General features: G+C 36.5%; 1 protein-coding gene across 3 annotated transcripts in view; it reads right to left on the reverse strand.

Annotated features, from left to right (window-relative positions):
* SMG1 (SMG1 phosphatidylinositol 3-kinase-related kinase) overlaps nucleotides 1-18,526 on the reverse strand; it is a 99,458-nt gene that overhangs the window by 37,910 nt on the left and 43,022 nt on the right. For 2 of the 3 annotated variants that reach the window (XM_010832640.1, XM_010832641.1), the window contains 18 exons: nucleotides 17,784-17,885; nucleotides 16,911-17,180; nucleotides 14,965-15,095; nucleotides 14,616-14,777; nucleotides 14,075-14,193; nucleotides 13,508-13,595; nucleotides 13,314-13,415; nucleotides 12,681-12,821; nucleotides 11,901-12,100; nucleotides 10,118-10,314; nucleotides 9,786-9,947; nucleotides 8,619-8,773; nucleotides 7,070-7,212; nucleotides 6,714-6,915; nucleotides 4,157-4,266; nucleotides 3,288-3,435; nucleotides 2,749-2,908; nucleotides 1,900-2,020 (listed from right to left, as the gene is read on the reverse strand). In XM_010832640.1, the coding sequence (XP_010830942.1) occupies nucleotides 1,900-2,020; nucleotides 2,749-2,908; nucleotides 3,288-3,435; nucleotides 4,157-4,266; nucleotides 6,714-6,915; nucleotides 7,070-7,212; nucleotides 8,619-8,773; nucleotides 9,786-9,947; nucleotides 10,118-10,314; nucleotides 11,901-12,100; nucleotides 12,681-12,821; nucleotides 13,314-13,415; nucleotides 13,508-13,595; nucleotides 14,075-14,193; nucleotides 14,616-14,777; nucleotides 14,965-15,095; nucleotides 16,911-17,180; nucleotides 17,784-17,885 (2,713 nt within the window). Of the gene's footprint in view, nucleotides 1-1,899; nucleotides 2,021-2,748; nucleotides 2,909-3,287; nucleotides 3,436-4,156; nucleotides 4,267-6,713; nucleotides 6,916-7,069; nucleotides 7,213-8,618; nucleotides 8,774-9,785; nucleotides 9,948-10,117; nucleotides 10,315-11,900; nucleotides 12,101-12,680; nucleotides 12,822-13,313; nucleotides 13,416-13,507; nucleotides 13,596-14,074; nucleotides 14,194-14,615; nucleotides 14,778-14,964; nucleotides 15,096-15,284; nucleotides 16,226-16,910; nucleotides 17,181-17,783; nucleotides 17,886-18,526 lie in introns of those variants that run through there. The other variant, XM_010832642.1, reaches the window with a different exon arrangement.

Genomic DNA, 18,526 nt, shown 5'->3' on the forward strand with positions numbered 1-18,526 from the left:
GCAACTGAACTGATCTTATACAAAAGTAAATCTGAATACTTAATTTCCCTTTCATCCCTTCCCTAACTCCTAAATTTGGCTTGTAAGGCACTGATGCTTGCATTCCACTCTAATCTCAATCTCATCCAGCTTCATCTCTTCCCATTCTCCCTTAGATGAGAACTGAGTCCTCTAAGAATCTTTTATTACTGCTGGTGGCCTTCACACATGGTGTTTTCTCTAAATCAGTCTGCCTTCTTTCTCAGCTTAAATGTTACTTCCTCCCCAAGTCCTTTTCTGATTCCTAGGATTAAATTAGTGGCCCTGTTGCATTATTTTAAGCACCATGTACATGCATCTCCAGTCAGCACACCGTGTTGCTGTTCCTAGCTTGATGACAATTTTCCCTGCTAGACTTCAGAATCCCTTTGGTCCTAGGAATGCAGAAAACAGGCTTCTCTTGTTCACCATTACATCCCAACTTACAGCACAGTACCTGGCACAAAGCACATTATTTTGATAAGGGTTTGCTAAATAAAAAAAGAAATGTGAGGAAGAGTGAAGTTCCGTGTTAGGTTACTGACATTTCCTTCTCAATTTTAAAACTTATTCAGTATAGAAAGGATGAGAAAGGAGATGATACTTGTAGCCCTACTATATGTCACGCTCTGTGCTAAGGCTTTTATATACCTTGTCAATCCTTTCAAGAATCTGAGCAGGGCAATCCCCATAACTGATAAGCAAAGTGATTCAGCAGTTTATGACTTGCCATGAGGTTCCTCGATTTGCAAGTGTTGGGCAAATGATCCAAAACTAGGTCTATCTGGCACTGAGGTCCTGGTGAATCAGAGTTGCCAGTCATCACCTTGCAGCACAAGTCCCTATCCCAGCATTAGCTGACTTAAGATTTAGTAGCAAACTTACTCAGTAACTCTGACGACCACATTTTTGACAAATTTTACAGAATTCTGGCAACTTTTCTGTTTTACAGCAAAAGGAAATTTCTAATATCCATTCAACATGACATTTCTTTCTTAAAAATGAGAAATATTTATACAAATGCTAATTCTGTATTCATTTGAATTATTTAAAGCATTCACAGTATAGTACAGCTGACAAAGAATTTGAATATCCAGAACATATAAGTCTTCATTAAAAATAGGCAAGAGTTGAATACTTATACATGGCCACTATACAAATGAAAAGATGCTCAATATCATTAATCATCTGGAAAATGCAAATAAAACCACAATGAGATACTATTGTAGATTCACTCCAGTGACTAAAACTAAAGACCCACTATTGCAAGTACATAGATGTCAGAAGTAATGTAAAATATACAACCACTTTATAAGAAACTGGTGAACTATTTCAAAAGTTAAACCATATGACCCAACAACTCTAATCCTAGGTATTTATTTAAGAGAAAGGCAAATGTATACCCAACCAAAGACCTGTACATGAATATCATAGCAACTTTATACATAATAGCCTGAATTTGAAAACAACTCAAGTATCTGTTAAAGGATCAACAGATAAACTATGGTGAATTCATACAATGGATATACTCAACTGTTGGAAGGATGGCAATACTGACACATGCAACACAGGGAACCTTAAAAAATAAAATGCGAGCAAGAGAAGCCAGACACAGAACACACTGTACAATTCATAAAAAAATTTAGTAAAGACAAGTCTAATCTACAGTGATGGGAAACAAATAAGCAGTTGCCCAAGACAGGACAGACAGGAGAAATACCTGGGAAGAAGCATAAGGAAACCTTTGAGGGTGACATAAATGTTCTGCATCTTGACTGTATTGGTGGCTACACACGTGAAGAAATGTCAAAACTGATGAACTACACATTCAAAATGTATAACTATACCTCAAAAAAGCTATTAAAAACAACAACTAGTTACCTTTTATTTTCTCCAACAACTGACTCTGGTACATCGTGTATCTTAATGCTTGCATCCATGGCCTGACATCATGCTGTTTACATGAACGCAAAGCTTCACTAAAGAGTGGAATAAGACAGTCCTGCCAGAGAAAAGTCAAAACCACTTAATGTAAAAAGAATCCTTATATGACCCCACAAGTCAGCTACTTCAGATCTATTCTAGATTTATCTATTAAACTTTCCTCTACCTTCACTGTATCTTCTAATCACAAGGGAAAAAGACAAAAACCTTTGTTTTTCCAAAAGCAAAAATATTTTTTTCAGAATATTAAGTCCAATTTATCAATGCATTTACAATAAAGTGGTCATATTTTAATTAAAAAAGGGTTTTTTTCTATAAAGCAAAAGCTAAGTTACAGAAAAACATAAAACAACCGCTTCATAAAAAGATTCTCAAGGATTATTTCCCTTGGGAAGGGTTCACTTTTGGTTAAACTTTATCCTGTTTGAAGGAGGAGGCACTGTGTCTTCTTTTCAGTCAAATCTGAAACTTATACAATCTGGTATATATTTTCATAATCAACTCCTCGTGCAAAAAAAGGAAGGAGGAAAGGAGGAAAGGAAGGAAGAAGAAAAATTAAGCAACTAGCCATTCTTATGTTCCATCTTCCTCACATAGTTCTCCAGTGAAAATCTGCCTGAAAAATGGCATTTTAGATTTCTGGATTTAATATTAATAGCTTGTCCAAAAATGCTACAAATGTTATTTTTAAAACTTTTTAAAAAAACTTGAGAAACAGCTCTTGTCCACACTAATGCCTATTAATGGTCAAAAGAATATCCTGGTTAAAAATGTATACATACGCACCTCTGTGGAAAGTCTGTTGGAAACTGTGTTCTCCAAAGCAGAAGAGCAATACAGCTGTAAAGTACTTAGGACTGGCAGAGACTGGGAAACCGTTAGAGTAGAAAGTCTCAGGGGTCCAACAGCTATGCGGGAGGTTTGCTTCAGGTACTTCACCACATTTCTGAAACAAAATATTTGCTGCTAATTAACAAAAAACATTTTCCAACTTGTAACCGCTAAAGGGATAAAGCAGTGTGATAAGATGCTACCACACTGGCATCCAAAGTGGGGGAAGAAAAAGGAACCGCCTGCTTTTAAGTAAAATGACATAATCAAGTCAAGCTATTTGTGTTTGGGGATATGGAATTTTTGACGTTCTTTAGTTTCAACCTCTGTATATTTGCAAGCGGCATTTACACAACCTACAACTCCTACAACTAAAATGAAGCTATGATGACTACCATTGCAGTGATCCGGTGACTGCCTCACCCCCACCAAACTACACACATTTACCATATGGCACACGTAATACATATTTACCTCCTTAGGATTAAACTTACTCGGTAATAGACTGCCACTTCTGATCTTGTTCTATGTGGTTTAAAGCAGTTGCCAAACAAACAGAACTTCTTAACAACTGAACTTCAATGGATTTCTGAAGTTCTCTTGGATCTGGACTTAACATGTTAGGAAGCAGTTTTTTCATATCTACAGAAATCAAACAGGTTCCACTCAGTTAATTCATTTTTAATGTGTAAGAATGACAAGATATCTTGATAGTATTAAAAAAACAATCACCAATGAATACCTCCTTTCATGTTTAAGTTCATATTTAAGTTCAGACACTATGATCAAGCATTTCTGATAGCATTTTGGGAGGTCTGAGGTATTACTCTATGTGAAGCATAAAAACAGCATAAAAAAAAGTATTTTAAAAAGTATAAAAATACTTCACATAATACCTCAGACCTCCCAAAATGAGTTCATTTTCAAAGACTCAAAAATCAGTAAGTCAACCTACTATTTAATGGGGCAAACAATGAATTCAGCAGATCAATGTTAACACATAAAATATTCACAATATTTAATTTCAGTACTACACTCTTTAAAATGTTCTAGTTATAATAAAGAGTTTAATTAATCGACCATATTAAGATGTGAAGCAAGAAAAATATTTAAACACTTGCACTTTTTCAAAGAAAATGGCTAGATAGATCTCTAAGTATTACAATAATCTTTTTTAGTTTGCTTAATTTGAATTAAACTGTTTTATATTTGCCAGATGTAAAGAGAACAGACCTAATTTATTGCTTCACACTCTGCCCCAATAAATGTACAAAAACTTTCAGATTTTCCACTAAAGTATACTAAGCCAAACATTTTAAACAATTTGTTCATTAAAATACTTAATTTTAAAATTATCTAATACCTATTTTTTCTTTTGATCCTCCAGTAAGTAGACTGATATTTTCTCCTGGTAACAATTCTAATTGTTCAGTGCATTCAATAAATTCTCCAGATTCAAAACTGCTTAGTGATCTGTAATTAAAATACTGGGTTAGCTTGTATTATACTCTCTCCAGGCTGTGGAGCCGTTCAAAAAAATAGAACAAATTATAGGAAAAGGGAGCAGTTACACAGTATTCCTGTGATGAAGTTCCTTCCACATAGGCCACCACTGAAGATGCAACTACCATCTTAATTAGAGTGCAAACCACAAACTCACAGCTACAGATACTCAGTTTAGCATACCCAACACTCCACATTTCCTTCCTCTTTTTGCAGCATGTTATCTTTGAGGGCCCGACCAAAACACTAACAGCAGAGCTCTGCGGGGGCAACTTCAACGTCCAGTTCTTCCCGAGCTACCACTAAATCCCCTGCCTCACCTCACTGCTCATCTAAAGCATAAGCCCCAGTAGGCCTCCTGTCTTACTGCCTCAATCTGATACCCTAGTTCTACCTTCTTTGCTGGCCTCCCTCCTTTGCTCACTTTTCCACTGTTTTACAGAACCTGTTCCTCTTCTTTCAAAGAATTTTTCCTTCCCTTCTCCTCACCTGACCTGAACATGGTATACCCGAGCTCTTTCCAATAGTCTATCTGTAGCTTCAAGGCCAGGATGAGGGCCTTACATCCCAGCAATCCACTGCCACTTTCAGATCTATTTTCACTCCATTCCCATTCCTATTACAGCTGCTATCGAACCAACAAGAGGACTTCAGTTCAGTTCAGTTCAGTCGCTCAGTCGTGTCCGACTCTTTGCGACCCCATGAATCGCAGCACGCCAGGCCTCCCTGTCCGTCACCAACTCCCGGAGTTCACCCAGACTCACGTCCATCGAGTCGCTGATGCCATCCAGCCATCTCATCCTCTGTCGTCCCCTTCTCCTCCTGCCCCCAAATCCCTCCCAGCTTCAAGGTTACAGTTTCTCAATTTCCTCTTCTCCACTTCTCTCTTCTTTTCCTATCCCTCTCACCGTGTCACTTCCATCACAACCCAGCCAGAATACAGCACTGGAAATGATTGTGCCTGCTTCTACCTTAACAAATCCCAGCTTCTTGGGTGAGCTGCAATCACCTGGCATTAATGAACTGTCTTGATGTGCTGACCAACACACTTATTATTTCTGCCACCACAGAGTCCGAGTCCTCTCCAAAGGTAGGTTTGCTGTGTCCCCACTATGCCTTGTACTTTCAGCTAATAACTGACATCTCAGAAAAAATTTCATTGTCTTCTGTGTGTTCTTATTTCAATTAATAGCATCTTTTTTCTCTCTGTACCTTCACCCCACAGTTCAATGGCCAAACGTTCCCACCCTAGCCCCTCACCTCCAGCCTGCTGACAACCTAGCAAAGAAAGCCAGTAGGTCAGATACTTCTTCAAATCCCACCTAAGATCTTCTATCTTACTGGGACTCAAAATCTTACTTCTCTACCCTTATGGCCTATTATTCACTCAGCTCCAACCACAGTGGCCTCCCAGGCATTTCCAGAACACTCCAAGTCTATCATCTTTGCAAGAGATCTGCTTCCTCAAGCCTGTGCTCAAATGACATGCTGATGGTTTTTCCCAAGCTAGTCTGCCTGTGTCTACTCCTCACTAGAAGGTCAGCTCCTCAAGGGTGAGAATGTGTGTCTGTTGTACACAGTGTTGCACCCCACTGGCCGGCACTCAGTACATGTTCAATGGAGAAATTACCCACTAACTCATTTACTCACTAGAGAGCTCCCTGATGGCAAGACTAACAACCCTTATCATCTCAGCCAAGGGTCTGGGACACAGCTTGTACTCAAATTTCAAATTAAGATATTAATAAATGCTCAAAGGAATAAAAGGAAGAAGAGAAAATAAGAAAGGGAGTTTGATTTACAAATGTCATAAACTCTGTCCTCTTTAAAAAAATGTTTTTGATATAGTCACACCTAATTTAGAAATGGGGCTTCCCTGGTGGCTCAGACGGTAAAGCATCTGCCTGCAATGAGGGAGACCCAGGTTCGATTCCTGGGTCGGGAAGATCCCCTGGAGAAGGAAATGGCAATCCACTCCAGCACTCTTGCCTGGAAAATCCCATCGATGGAGGAGCCTGACAGGCTACAGTCCATGGGGTCGCAAAGAGTCAGACACGACTGAGCGACTTCACTTTCACTTTTAATTTAGAAATAATGCCATCAAGTATTATCCTTTCTAAAGCAGTGACCAATTTCTTTATTTCATTAAGATTTTAGAACAGGTTCTGAGACTCAATCCCAAATGACTATTTCAACATACAAATATGTTTTCCCTCTACATGAATATCCTCCTCACCTCTAATGTTGGTTTCTCATTGTAGTCATTTTAAGAATGGCAGTATTATTAGAACTACAAGCATCTTGTCATAATAAATGATTTTAATATTTTTCTGCCATAAAATAAGACTTTAAATAAAGTTACTGAAAAAAATTTTAATGGGGTTAAGTATAATTCATAACTGAAAAGAAATCCTTACTTTATGTAGTTGAAATCAGCCTTTAGGTTGAGAGAAGTACTACTAGTGCTCTTTTTCAAGTCATGGATAGCATTCTGCCACTCCTGTACAGCAGCCCAATCAGCTATTGAAATGTAGCACTCACATGCTTTATTTCCCAAATAATTTATAACCTCAGGAGAAGAATCAGTTGGTTTGGAAAGCACAGTTTTTCTGGATTCACCTAAGTGAAAACATTTCATAAAATAAAGAGACAGCAAGAGAGATCCAAAGCAGTTATAAATATTTCAAAGAGCAGAGATATCTAAAAATGTATAGTAAGATCACGAGTACAAATTATTTGACTACAACTGTTTGTTTAAACTTGGAATGCTCACCATTCAAAGAATGCTTGGGGCTGGCACTATTACGCCCAGTATTAGCCAATGTGAGAACGGATTTGTCGAAGCTAGAGATGCAGCAATCGACACCTGTCATGGCACACAGGTGCTCCTGGTACTCCACAGAGGCCTTTTCAAACCTTCAACACAAGTTCAAACAGTCTTATTTTTTAATTATCCACATATTTCATTTCTAAAAACACTGGAAAGAATGAGTTATTCAATAAATTGAGTGGAGACAATAAGTTGATTATTTTGTGTGGGCCTGAGCAGGCACAAAATTAGACTTCTTACTCACAAAAAAATGAAAATAAATCCAAAGATCATTAAATGTTTAAGAAAAGAGAAGGTATAAACTAACAGAAAATATCAGTAAGTATCTGATCTCAATGTATGCAGAGACTCAACAGAAAAATAAACACTAAAACACATGAAAGTTAACAGATCTAATGACACCATAATTTGAAACTTTGGGCATCAAAAAAAGAAAAACAAGAACAAAACCCCCCCAAAATGAATATTAAAAACAAATTACCAAACAAGAAGATAGATAGCATCAATAATCCTGGTGTATAATAAAATCTCACAGATCAGTAACCAAAAAACCAAGAGGCCATAAAGACATCATCTATGTTTTCAATAATCACAGATGGTCAGTAGCATATGGGGAAACCTCTACTATTAATTAGTAATAAAGAAATTTATATTAAAACAAGCATTTTCATTAAATGATGGCAGAGTTCTTGTTTCGCAGTGGCCCTCTATATACACAAAGGAGAAGGGAAAAGGTTATTTTTGTTGTTAGGAATACAGGTGGGAACCATCTTTTACATAGGGTAAATTAGCAACAGTATGTATCATAAGCCTGATGGTCTGTAGCCTTTCTTCTATTAACAGTAAATCAACCTTCAGGAATGCATTCAAAGAAAACAATCACAAACATGAGCAAAGAATTAAATGCCGTGGTGCATTAAGATTAGTAAAAAGAAAATCCCAAATAATTCTGCTGTCCAACAATAAGGAATGTTAAATTATGGTGCACTCAAAAAAAAAAATATGTATTGTTAAAAATCACACTGTAGAAAATTTAACAGGGCAAAATATTTTTTTTTAAATCCTGCTGAGTAGAAAAAGCAAAATCATGTAACCAGCAGAAACACTGCTATTTCTGTGAAAAGAGGATAGAAAACTGGATATAAAAGAAAAAGAAATAGAAAAGCATGTACAACAAAACAAGTTACCAATAAGAGATGGAATTATGACCCTTATTTTCCCTACATTTTCCATATTTGATAAAACTCACTTGAACATATACAGAGGAATCCAAGGTATGCAAAGAGTTTGCCTACAGGAATCGAGTAAGTTTAGAGCTAATAAGTGAGAACTCTGGCTATCAAGGGGAATTTGTATCAGATTCTGACACGAAAAGTTATCAATTAAGAATCAACATTAAATGTAATTAACATTTAATTACAGAGTCAGTGAGTAACACAAAAAAACTTAACATAAAGAACTCCTATCACCCATTTCCTTCCTTCTAACTTACCTCCCTTCAGCCTGTTGGGCCACTGAATTAATCCAGAGAAGATTTTTTCCAACAACCGAAGACGACCAGACAGCAATTCCCTGTATAGCTTCAGGACAATGAAGTTCACACAATGCTTCTACCACCATCATGATAGTTACTTCCAATTCATTTCCCTGAAAGTGGCCATTCAAAAAAAAAATCAAAGACGTCAATACCCTCAAAATTCAAATCTCTACTAAATTTACAACTACTGATCACAACCTAAAGCCTATTTAAAGTCAAATTTATTTAACAATTGCTTTTACAATGATGAAATTACATTATTAGAATTTCCTAAAACGTCATGTATACTGTAGATACGAGGGGGAGGGGTGCTGATGGACTGTAATAAATAGCACTTGGGTGTTAATCTTCACAAAATAAAAAAAAAACTTTACCATTTCAGCTGTGGCATCTTTAGGAGTAATACATGAAGTAAATACAAAGCAAAAATTTAAATAACCATGAATCAAAGAATGCCTAATTTTATGTTTTTGCATATTGCCTATTGATATTAACTAGTAGACATTTGCAATTTTTGGATTCTATTTAGTAACCCCACCTACAAGTCAGCACTTTCCCCACATATTATAATGTTATTAATATTATATTTTTACACATATTATAAATTATACTTTCCTATATACTATATAATCATTACAAGTGATTATAAAAGTTTTCTTATATACATGAATTTCTTAGAAGTTCCAATCTTTAAGCCTAAGTAATGAATATTTTCACATACTCTAAGTAAAAAATATAAATAGGCAACTTTGGAAGTTATTGCTTGTATAAAAATATTGGATGAAAAGTTTTAAATATCAATAGAACCTTTATTTTATCCACAGACTGTGTGCTCAGTTGCATCTGACTCTTTGCAGACCCATGGACTGGAGCCCCAAAATCCTCTGTCCATGGGATTTCCCACTCAAGAATACTGGAGTGGGTTGCCATTTCCTACTCCAGGGGATCTTCCCAACCCAGGGATCGAACCCTAGTCTCTTGCATCTCCTGCACTGGCAGGCAGATTCTTTACCACCAGTACCACCTGGGAAGCCCCTATCCATAGATTAGATCATAGCAAAGGAATTACCCCCAAGTTTTTCTAATTAACAGATTTAACTAACTCCACACACACCACTTTACCTGAGACGGATTTGTCTTCATTTCTGTAAGCAAATCGAAGCCGTGTCTCACTGTCACAGCAGGCTGGCCTGCCAACAATCCAACCCTCATGATGGAGAGTCGGATCCGAGTCAGCCAGTCTTGACAAGTTTGGCGATTGGTATAGAAAAAAGTCCTAATGACCTTTAGAAGAGAAAGAAGAGCTCAGGACTGGTTCTGACAAATTACAGGCAGAAACGTCTGAAATACACATAAAGCATATATACAAGTCTACTGTGATTTCAGCTCTGCTCACGCTGCCAGGTTTGACCACAAAACTGCTGTAAATCAACATCCAGCCCACTGAAACCAACCTTGGGAGGCGATGTTAATGCATTGGCACATCCTTCATATGCATTATACATTAACTTCTCCAGGTTTTCCAGATACTGCAGAAGCAGCACAAGTCTAAGCTGGTTGCTACTGTGGCCTTCATCATTGTCTGCAGTTGTCCACTGACTAACATCTTGATCGGGGTTTAATGTGTGAGCTGCAAGACTTCTAATGATACCTACAACCAAAGACAACATTCCACATTTAAAAGGAGTCTTCAAAGATTCTAGAAGTTCTTGGACATAATTTCACAAATTCACATTTAGCAAGTATCCTCTGCATATCCGTCACTTAAAAACAAAATGATCTTTCCATTTTTAGAAGGAAAAAATGTCTTCTCCACACAAATTCCCTAAGTTCGTGAACAAACACATACGACACAATTATTTCAGTTCAGTTCAGTCGCTCAGTTGTGTCCAACTCTTTGTGAACCCATGGACTGCAGCACACCAGGCCTCCCTGTCCATACCAACTCTCAGAGTTTAATCAAACTCATATCCATTGAGGCAGTGATGCCATCCAACCATTTCATCCTCTGTCACCCCCTTCTCCCACCTTCAATTTTCCCAGCATCAGGGTCTTTTCAAATAAGTCGTTTCTTTGCATCAGTTAACCAACGTATTAGAGTTTCAGCTTCAACATCAGTCTCCAATGAATACTCAGGACTGATTTCCTTTAGGATAAACTGGTTGGATCTCCTTGCTGTCCAACAGCAAGCGTCTTTTAATTTCATGGCTGCAGTCACCATCTGCAGTGATTCTGGAGCCCCAAAAATAAAGTCTGTCACTGCTTCCACTGTTTCCTGATCTATTTGCCACGAAGTGATGGGACCAGATGCCATGATCTTCGTTTTCTGAATGCTGAGCTTTAAGCCAACTTTTTCACTCTCCTCTTTCACTTTCATCAAGAGGCTCTTTAGTTCTTCACTTTCTGCCATTACAGTGGTGTCATCTGCGCATCTGAGGTTACTGATATTTTTCCTGGCAATCTTGATTCCAGCTTGTGCTTCATCCAGTCCAGCATTTCTCAGGATGTGCTCTGCATATAAGTTAAATAAGCAGGGTGACAACATACAGCCTTGTACTCCTTTCCCGATTTGGAACCAGTCTGTTGTTCCATGTCCAGCTCTTAACTGTTGCTTCTTGACCTGCATACAGATTTCTCAGGAGGCAGGGCAGGTGGTCTGGCATTTCCATCTCTAAGAATTTTCCACAGTTTGTTGTGATCCACACAGTCAAAGGCTTTGGCATAGTCAATGAAGCAAAAGTATATGTTTTTCTGAAACTCTCTTGCTTTTTCAATGATCCAACGGACATTGGCAATTTGATCTCTGGTTCCTCTGCCTTTTCTAAATCCAGTTTGGACATCTGGAAGTTCACAGTTCACGTACTGTTGAAGCCTGGCTTGCCGAATTTTGAGTATCACTTTGCTAGCATGTGACACAAGTGCAATTGTGCGGTAGTCTGAGCATTCTCTGGTATTGCCTTTCTTTGGAATTGGAATAAAATCTGACCTTTTCCAGTCCTGTGGCCACTGCTGAGTTTTCCAAATTTGCTAGCAACTTTGTGAATGAACACACATGACACAATTATTTAATAAAAGCTTATTCTAACGAACATATCTAGATTAACTGATAAAGTATTAAATGAAAAAACTGTGTACTCTCAAAGTTCTGTTTTAATGAAGATAAAAAATCCATTATTTCTTAACGCAAGCTTGAAAGTATTTACATTGCAAAGTCTGAAACAGTGCAGAGTCAATTACCTTCAATTGTTTGGAAGGTATCCTGAGCTCTGCCGAGTGGGGTCCTCAGCTTAGAAAGGACAGTGAACTGTGCTGCTTCCCAAATAGCCCACTGCCAGAGGACAGCATCTGTCTTTAGCAGATTGCGGGGAATCGTTGATTGGTCACGTTTATCCAGTCTCTGGCAGCTATAGAACAATCTTTCTAACCAATTGTCCTTCCTGGAAAAAGAAGTTTCATATTTAATGACAATTTCATTTGAAGAAAAAACAGACAATAACAAAAAAACAAATTGCAAGGGAAATGGGAATATAGGACTTTTCCCCTACTTCAAAAAGGCAAACCTATAAAACTGGGAAGCATTAATTATATCCCCACCTCTCATTTTAAAGTCTTTTACGGCTGAAATAGAGTAGGGTATAGTGTGGACAGATTATTAGGGTAAAAGGCTCATGACAGTTTGGCCATCAGGATAAAATATTCACTGCAAGTAAAAGTCTCCAGAATGTCTACACCCTCAGGCCCCTCCCCAAAGCACTGATGACTAGGACACATCAGTTACATGTGAACCACACTTCACCTTTACTATCAAGTGTAAAGCTCATTTTTATCTCTTCAGGTGCCATCTTCAAAGCAATTCCTCCTACTATTGAAAACTTAAAACAACTCATTTGAAAAGAACATTACTTTCTATTCTGCCACCCCTGATGTATTTTCTCCTCTAAATTGGGCACAGGGTTAAGATATTCAAATATATTTAAAGTACTTTTCCCAGATGAAAGAGTCAAAGAAAGGTCTTACCCTATTCTATGAGAGTTTCCATACAAAATAAAACTAATAACATCAGAGAAATCTTGTGGGTGGAATGTGTTACTTGGTGCTTTACTCATGTGACTTCTTAATGCTAAAGAAATTTCTTGAATTTCTGTGTGATTGTTATTGCTGTAGACAGAAAATAAAGTCACTGTTACACAAAATCCTTTAGTTAAAAGGTTACCTCCTGCTGTAAATGAAATACTTCCTTGTTAACTAAATCTGACAGTAAAAACAGATAAAATTAAGACATTAAAAATAAAGGTTACTACAACTTTGAAATTTAAAGTTCTTTTTTTTTTTTTGAAATTTAAAGTTCTTAAATCACCAAAATTAACCCAATTAAAAACTATAAAAGAATGCAATTTAGTTTTACAAATAATAACTACTGAGAAACACATTTTGGCACTTTAAGTATTATTCTGTAGCAATCATCATAAGCTTTATAAAAATTACAAATTTTTGTTATTTTCTTCTAGACCTGCATGATTTGATCCTTTGCCATCTCTTCAATCATTAAGAAGTACCACAAAAGATGTGATATTAATTCACTAAGAGACAATTTGTCTTTTCCTAAATTAAACATTGTGGGATGTCTTTGTATTGATACAATTGTTATACCTCAAGACAACATCTAAAGGGATTGACTTCAATAGCTTTCCAAATGCTTGTCGAATACGAGTTCCACTATGGACTAGCTGAACACGGCAAACATCAACACACCTACAAAAAAATGAAATAAATAATACAAGTGTGGCAATATTTCTAAGTTATTAGGTCCAGGGTCAAAAGAGTGGATCTAATTTAATCCATACCTCTGTAAAAGATCATCTGGTAAGGAAGAGGACAGTGCATGTAGACTGCTGCATGCTTGCAGACAGATATTCACATCTTCGACCAGAGCTGTTAAAAATTTAAAGACACTTTCAGCTTGCCAGAAGAAATTCTATGCCAGTACATCATAAATTTCTGAACACATTCACTTCAATAAACAGTGAGTGACTACTATGAATGAGGGGTTGTTCCTGCCTGGAACCCTCTCTCACTGGCAGTAGTAACATTTGGGAAAACGCTAACACTCAACAAAAATCTACTTAGGGTGACTAGTCTTCACCCAAACCTTTTCTCTGAAGGAAATTTTAAAAGTACATGGAATGTATCAACAATCACATAAGCTTAAAAATGTTAACAATCACTTTAAAACAACCTTTTTTCACATATTAAGACTGGCAAAAAAATTAAGACAGATTACACCTTTGTCATTAAAATGGGGATGAGACATTTCCACTCATGAAAGGCACTCAAGTGACTATCTTTCTCTCATTATCAAAGATCTCTTTTAAGCACTGATTAACAAAAATTAAATAATCACAGAATCTTACTGTTGGCTAAAAGGCCTTTGCAAAATTTATGGAAAGATGGAAGAGAGAATAAAGGTGCATATGTTTCAGACTTCTTCATTAAACCAGCCACTTCCAAAGCCCAGGTCATTAACAGTTTCCTGAAACATAAAATACACAGCTGATTTCAACATTAATAAAAACTAAAAATAGAAAAACAACTTGAAAAATCTATTCTTTTAACATTAATTTTCTTTTGGTTTTTTTAATACTTCAAGAAATAAGAAATATTAAAACTATAGAAATTCCTCTGACAAAACTGTCTTTTAAGAAAATCTCCCCAAACTAGCATAAATTGTAGCAAAAAAAATTCTAAAATCTCTACAAATACATTCATCTATAAAACATTGCAGGAAGGAAAGGTTTCATGTAATTCTTTCAGGAAACAAGAAATGCTAGACTAAATAATGAAACAAAATTTAAAGTGTTTCATAATGAAGAAGCTGCCCTATCCCTAATGATAGTCTTCATTTCTTTTACTCAAATTAACCAAAAGTTAGAAACATTATAAAATATTAGTTACCTTGTGTCCTGGTTAAGATTATCTTTCTTAAGCAATATTCCCAGGAGATTTAAGATAATTGAGAAATGTTTTTTTGTAGCTGTAGTTACAGTACTAATAACGGCACCATCAAACAAGGACGGGGATGATGAACTAAGACTACTAGATATAAAGTGGTCATGCCTAGAAGACAAAATTTGGATCATCTTGTCATATCTCATTAAAAAAAAAAAAGCAAATCCAAAGTTAAATCAACACATTTTTATTTTACACTGTATACTCTAAAGGGTCCATCTTCCCTTTAAAAACTAACTTTTTTTTTTTTTTTTTTTAACAGACAATTCTTAAGAAGTATGTGTAAATACATTACCTGGTACAATGAGAATACAATGTGTAGAGCACTGCATACTGAATGGCAGGGAAATGAACAGCCAGGTCGCCATGCACAATCATCAGATTCTTACTCAGAAGTGCAAACACAGTTGGAGACAGGGCCCACATCTGATGATGTACCAAAGAAAGTAAATGTTTGGCTCCTCCAGGACATACATGACCATACAAAATGTTTATCTTTCAGAATATGTCTGCACATTTTTAAAAATTAAAATGACAGATTTAAATTTGGAAATAAGCTAGTACACTAAACCTGGGATCAGCAAATACTTCTTGAGAAGATAAGAGAGTAAATACCTCAGCCTCTGCAGGTTATGTGACACCTCTGTTACAATGTCCAACTCCTCAACTTTGCCACTGCAGTGAGAAAAGTTACAGACAAAAAATAGGAATCAAAGTGGCTATGTTCCAATAAAAAGTCTTTACAAAAAGAGGTGATGTTTGGTGATGGTTGCACAATTCTGTGAACATATTAAAAATCACTGAATTGTACACTTTAAATGGGTACTGTACACTATGTGAATTATATCTCAATAATTAAAAGAAAAAAAAAGGAAAGAAAAAAAAAGCAGTGGGCAGCTAGATTTGGTCCATGAACTGTAATTTGCTGATCCCTGGTCTAAACAAAAGCCCCTGCACTCTTCAGTGTAGTAGATTACCTCAGTTTTCCATATACCATAAATGGCAAGTTGCCCTCTCCAGTATGAAAAAAGGGCAAATCCTGCCACTCTAAGCCTTTACCATTCTTCCCTTTCTTTCCATTGCTAAGATACTCCTTTCACCTGACCACTCTGTCCCCACTTCCTCTCACTTTCAGAGTGTAGAATATAAACCTCAAATCTGAACACAATGTGAATTTCTCAACAATCAAATTTTAGAATGCGAAAGAGGAGTCAGCTGCAGCCCAGCAGTGAGGGAAAGAACAGTCACTGCAGGGGACACAGGGCACCTGATCTAATATGGACAGCATGCAAATACAAGTACCAAATCTTGAGTTTTCCCTCTCTTCTCTCTTAGAAACACTAACCCCTTAATTATATTCCATTACTTTTCATTGTAAACAATGCTTTTCAATTTTGCTAAGTACCACAGGAGGGAGAAATATACCCTGATAGCTCAGTTGGTAAAGAATCCACCTGCAATGCAGGAGACCCCGGTTCGATTCCTGGGTCGGGAATAGCCGCTGGAGAAGGGATAGGCTACCCACTCCAGTATTCTTGGTCTTCCCTTGTGGCTCAGCTGGTAAAGAATCCGCCTGCAATGCGGGAGATCTGGATTCGATTCCTGGGTTGGGAAGATCTCCTGGAGAAGGGAAAGGCTACCCACCCCAGTATTCTGGCCTGGAGAACTCTATGGACTGTATAGTCCATGGGCTTGCAAAGAGTCGGACACCACTGAGTGACTTTCACTTCAATGACGCACAGCAATTATTATAAATCAAAAGCAGTCACTTCAGATTTCTTAAAAGGAATGAAATCTTTCTTCTTCTTCCAAAATAATATGTGAATGTTCCCAAAGTGGGTAGTCAAAAACTAAGGGACATATGGAAGCACTAACTCTAGTGGGAAAAGGAAAAGAGTACCAGGGGAAGAAAGGGTTGCATTTTAGAACTACACAAACTTGTCCTGCGGAAAATGTTGACAAGTTTACTAAAAGCATGCTAGAGTAAATGGGAGAGAGCATTAAAATACAAGTTCAAAAAATAAAAAGGATATAAAAAACTTATCAAGGAAGGCAAGAGCTAAACATAACAGCATGAAAATATTCCTGTCAATTTTAATTATCCAAGCATATCCAAAATATGGCCGTTTGTTCTGTGTGATGCTGCAGACACACCGCCTTGTAGTTAATGAAACATGTTAACATGCAATGAGGAGAGGCTCAAATGTGGATAAAACAAAGCCATTACAAGTAAATACTCACCCCAATTAGTGAGTTTTTAGCATTTCCAATTGTAGTCAGAGCACTAAGGTCAAATATAACTACAAATTTTGCATTGTCTACATTGAAAACATGATTCTTAAAAGCCTCATGTTTTATTTCAGAACAGGCATCAGGAAGTTGTAGACTATGTAGCAGATTGTTTAGGGCACAAGTCATTTCTCCCAAAATTAATTTATAGGCAGTCTCTAAAACAGGAATATTCTTCAGACTGAGCACTGCTTGATAAACAGCATGGGCTACAGCAACAACCTTAAAAAGAGAATTCAGGAAAGTAATAATTAAATGGAAAGCATATTACTATCTGCAAAATGATGATACAAATCAGTTTAAGACTGATAAATTCACTGTCTAAAACACCAAAGACTTTAATTTTTCAAAAAAAAATTTAGGAAACCTACACAGTATCAGTAAGCTATTTAAAAATCTATAAAGCTTTATTATCAAAAAAGTATTCTCTAAAAATGACAATGTGGAATTTCTTAAAAGGCCTTCTGTTTTTTAAGCCAGTATCAGAAAAAATACAAGCAGCAATTTATAGAGACAGGTTTTCCTACATCTACTTAGAAAGTCTATATTGGCTTTGACTTGGGAGTCAGTTAGGAAGCTAACAATAAACATTTGACATATATATATAAATTTTAATAAATTTAATGGAAACCTGAGAAAACTATCATTCATCAAGGTATACAGTATGAAACTCAACAAATATTAAGTGAATTATTATAATTTCTAATATTCTAAATCAAATATTTATCATTTTAATATTTCATTTATGTACCTACTAAGTAATGAACATGAGTCAAACTTTTTAATGACCTAAGTTAGCAAAAGCCTGATCAGTCAATCACTTACCTCTTTTTCTTTATGATAACGCAAAAATAGTAGTTTAGATGATGGTATAAACAGTTTTTCTACAAATGATGATGGCAGTTTTGTATTTATCTGTTCAACAATCTAAAAGAATAAAGTAAGAAATGAGTTATCAATTCACAAAAGAACATAGAGGAACCTTAAATACATATTCCTAAGGGAGAAAAACCAATATGAAAAGGCTACATATGATATAATTCTGACACTCTGGAAAAGGCAAAACTACCTAAATCAAATCCCTTATGATTATACAGTGGAAGTGAGAAATAGATTTAAGGGCCTAGATCTGATAGAGTGCCTGATGAACTATGGAATGAGGTTTGTGACATTGTACAGGAGACATGGATCAAGACCATCCCCATGGAAAAGAAATGCAAAAAAGCAAAATGGCTGTCTGGGGAGGCCTTACGAATAGCTGTGAAAAGAAGAGAAGCAAAAAGCAAAGGAGAAAAGGAAAGATATAAACATCTGAATGCAGAGTTCCAAAGAATAGTAAGGAGAGATAAGAAAGCCTTCTTCACCAATCAATGCAAAGAAATAGAGGAAAACAACAAAATGGGAAAGACTAGGGATCTCTTCAAGAAAATCAGAGATACCAAAAGAACATTTCATGCAAAGATGGGCTCGATAAAGGACAGAAATGGTATGGACCTAACAGAAGCAGAAGATATTAAGAAGAGGTGGCAAGAATACACAGAAGAACTGTACAAAAAAAGATCTTCACG

The sequence above is a fragment of the Bison bison genome, unplaced genomic scaffold (genome assembly GCF_000754665.1).
Source record: "Bison bison bison isolate TAMUID 2011002044 unplaced genomic scaffold, Bison_UMD1.0 scf7180017861855, whole genome shotgun sequence".
In the NCBI taxonomy this organism is placed as follows: Eukaryota; Metazoa; Chordata; class Mammalia; order Artiodactyla; family Bovidae; genus Bison; species Bison bison.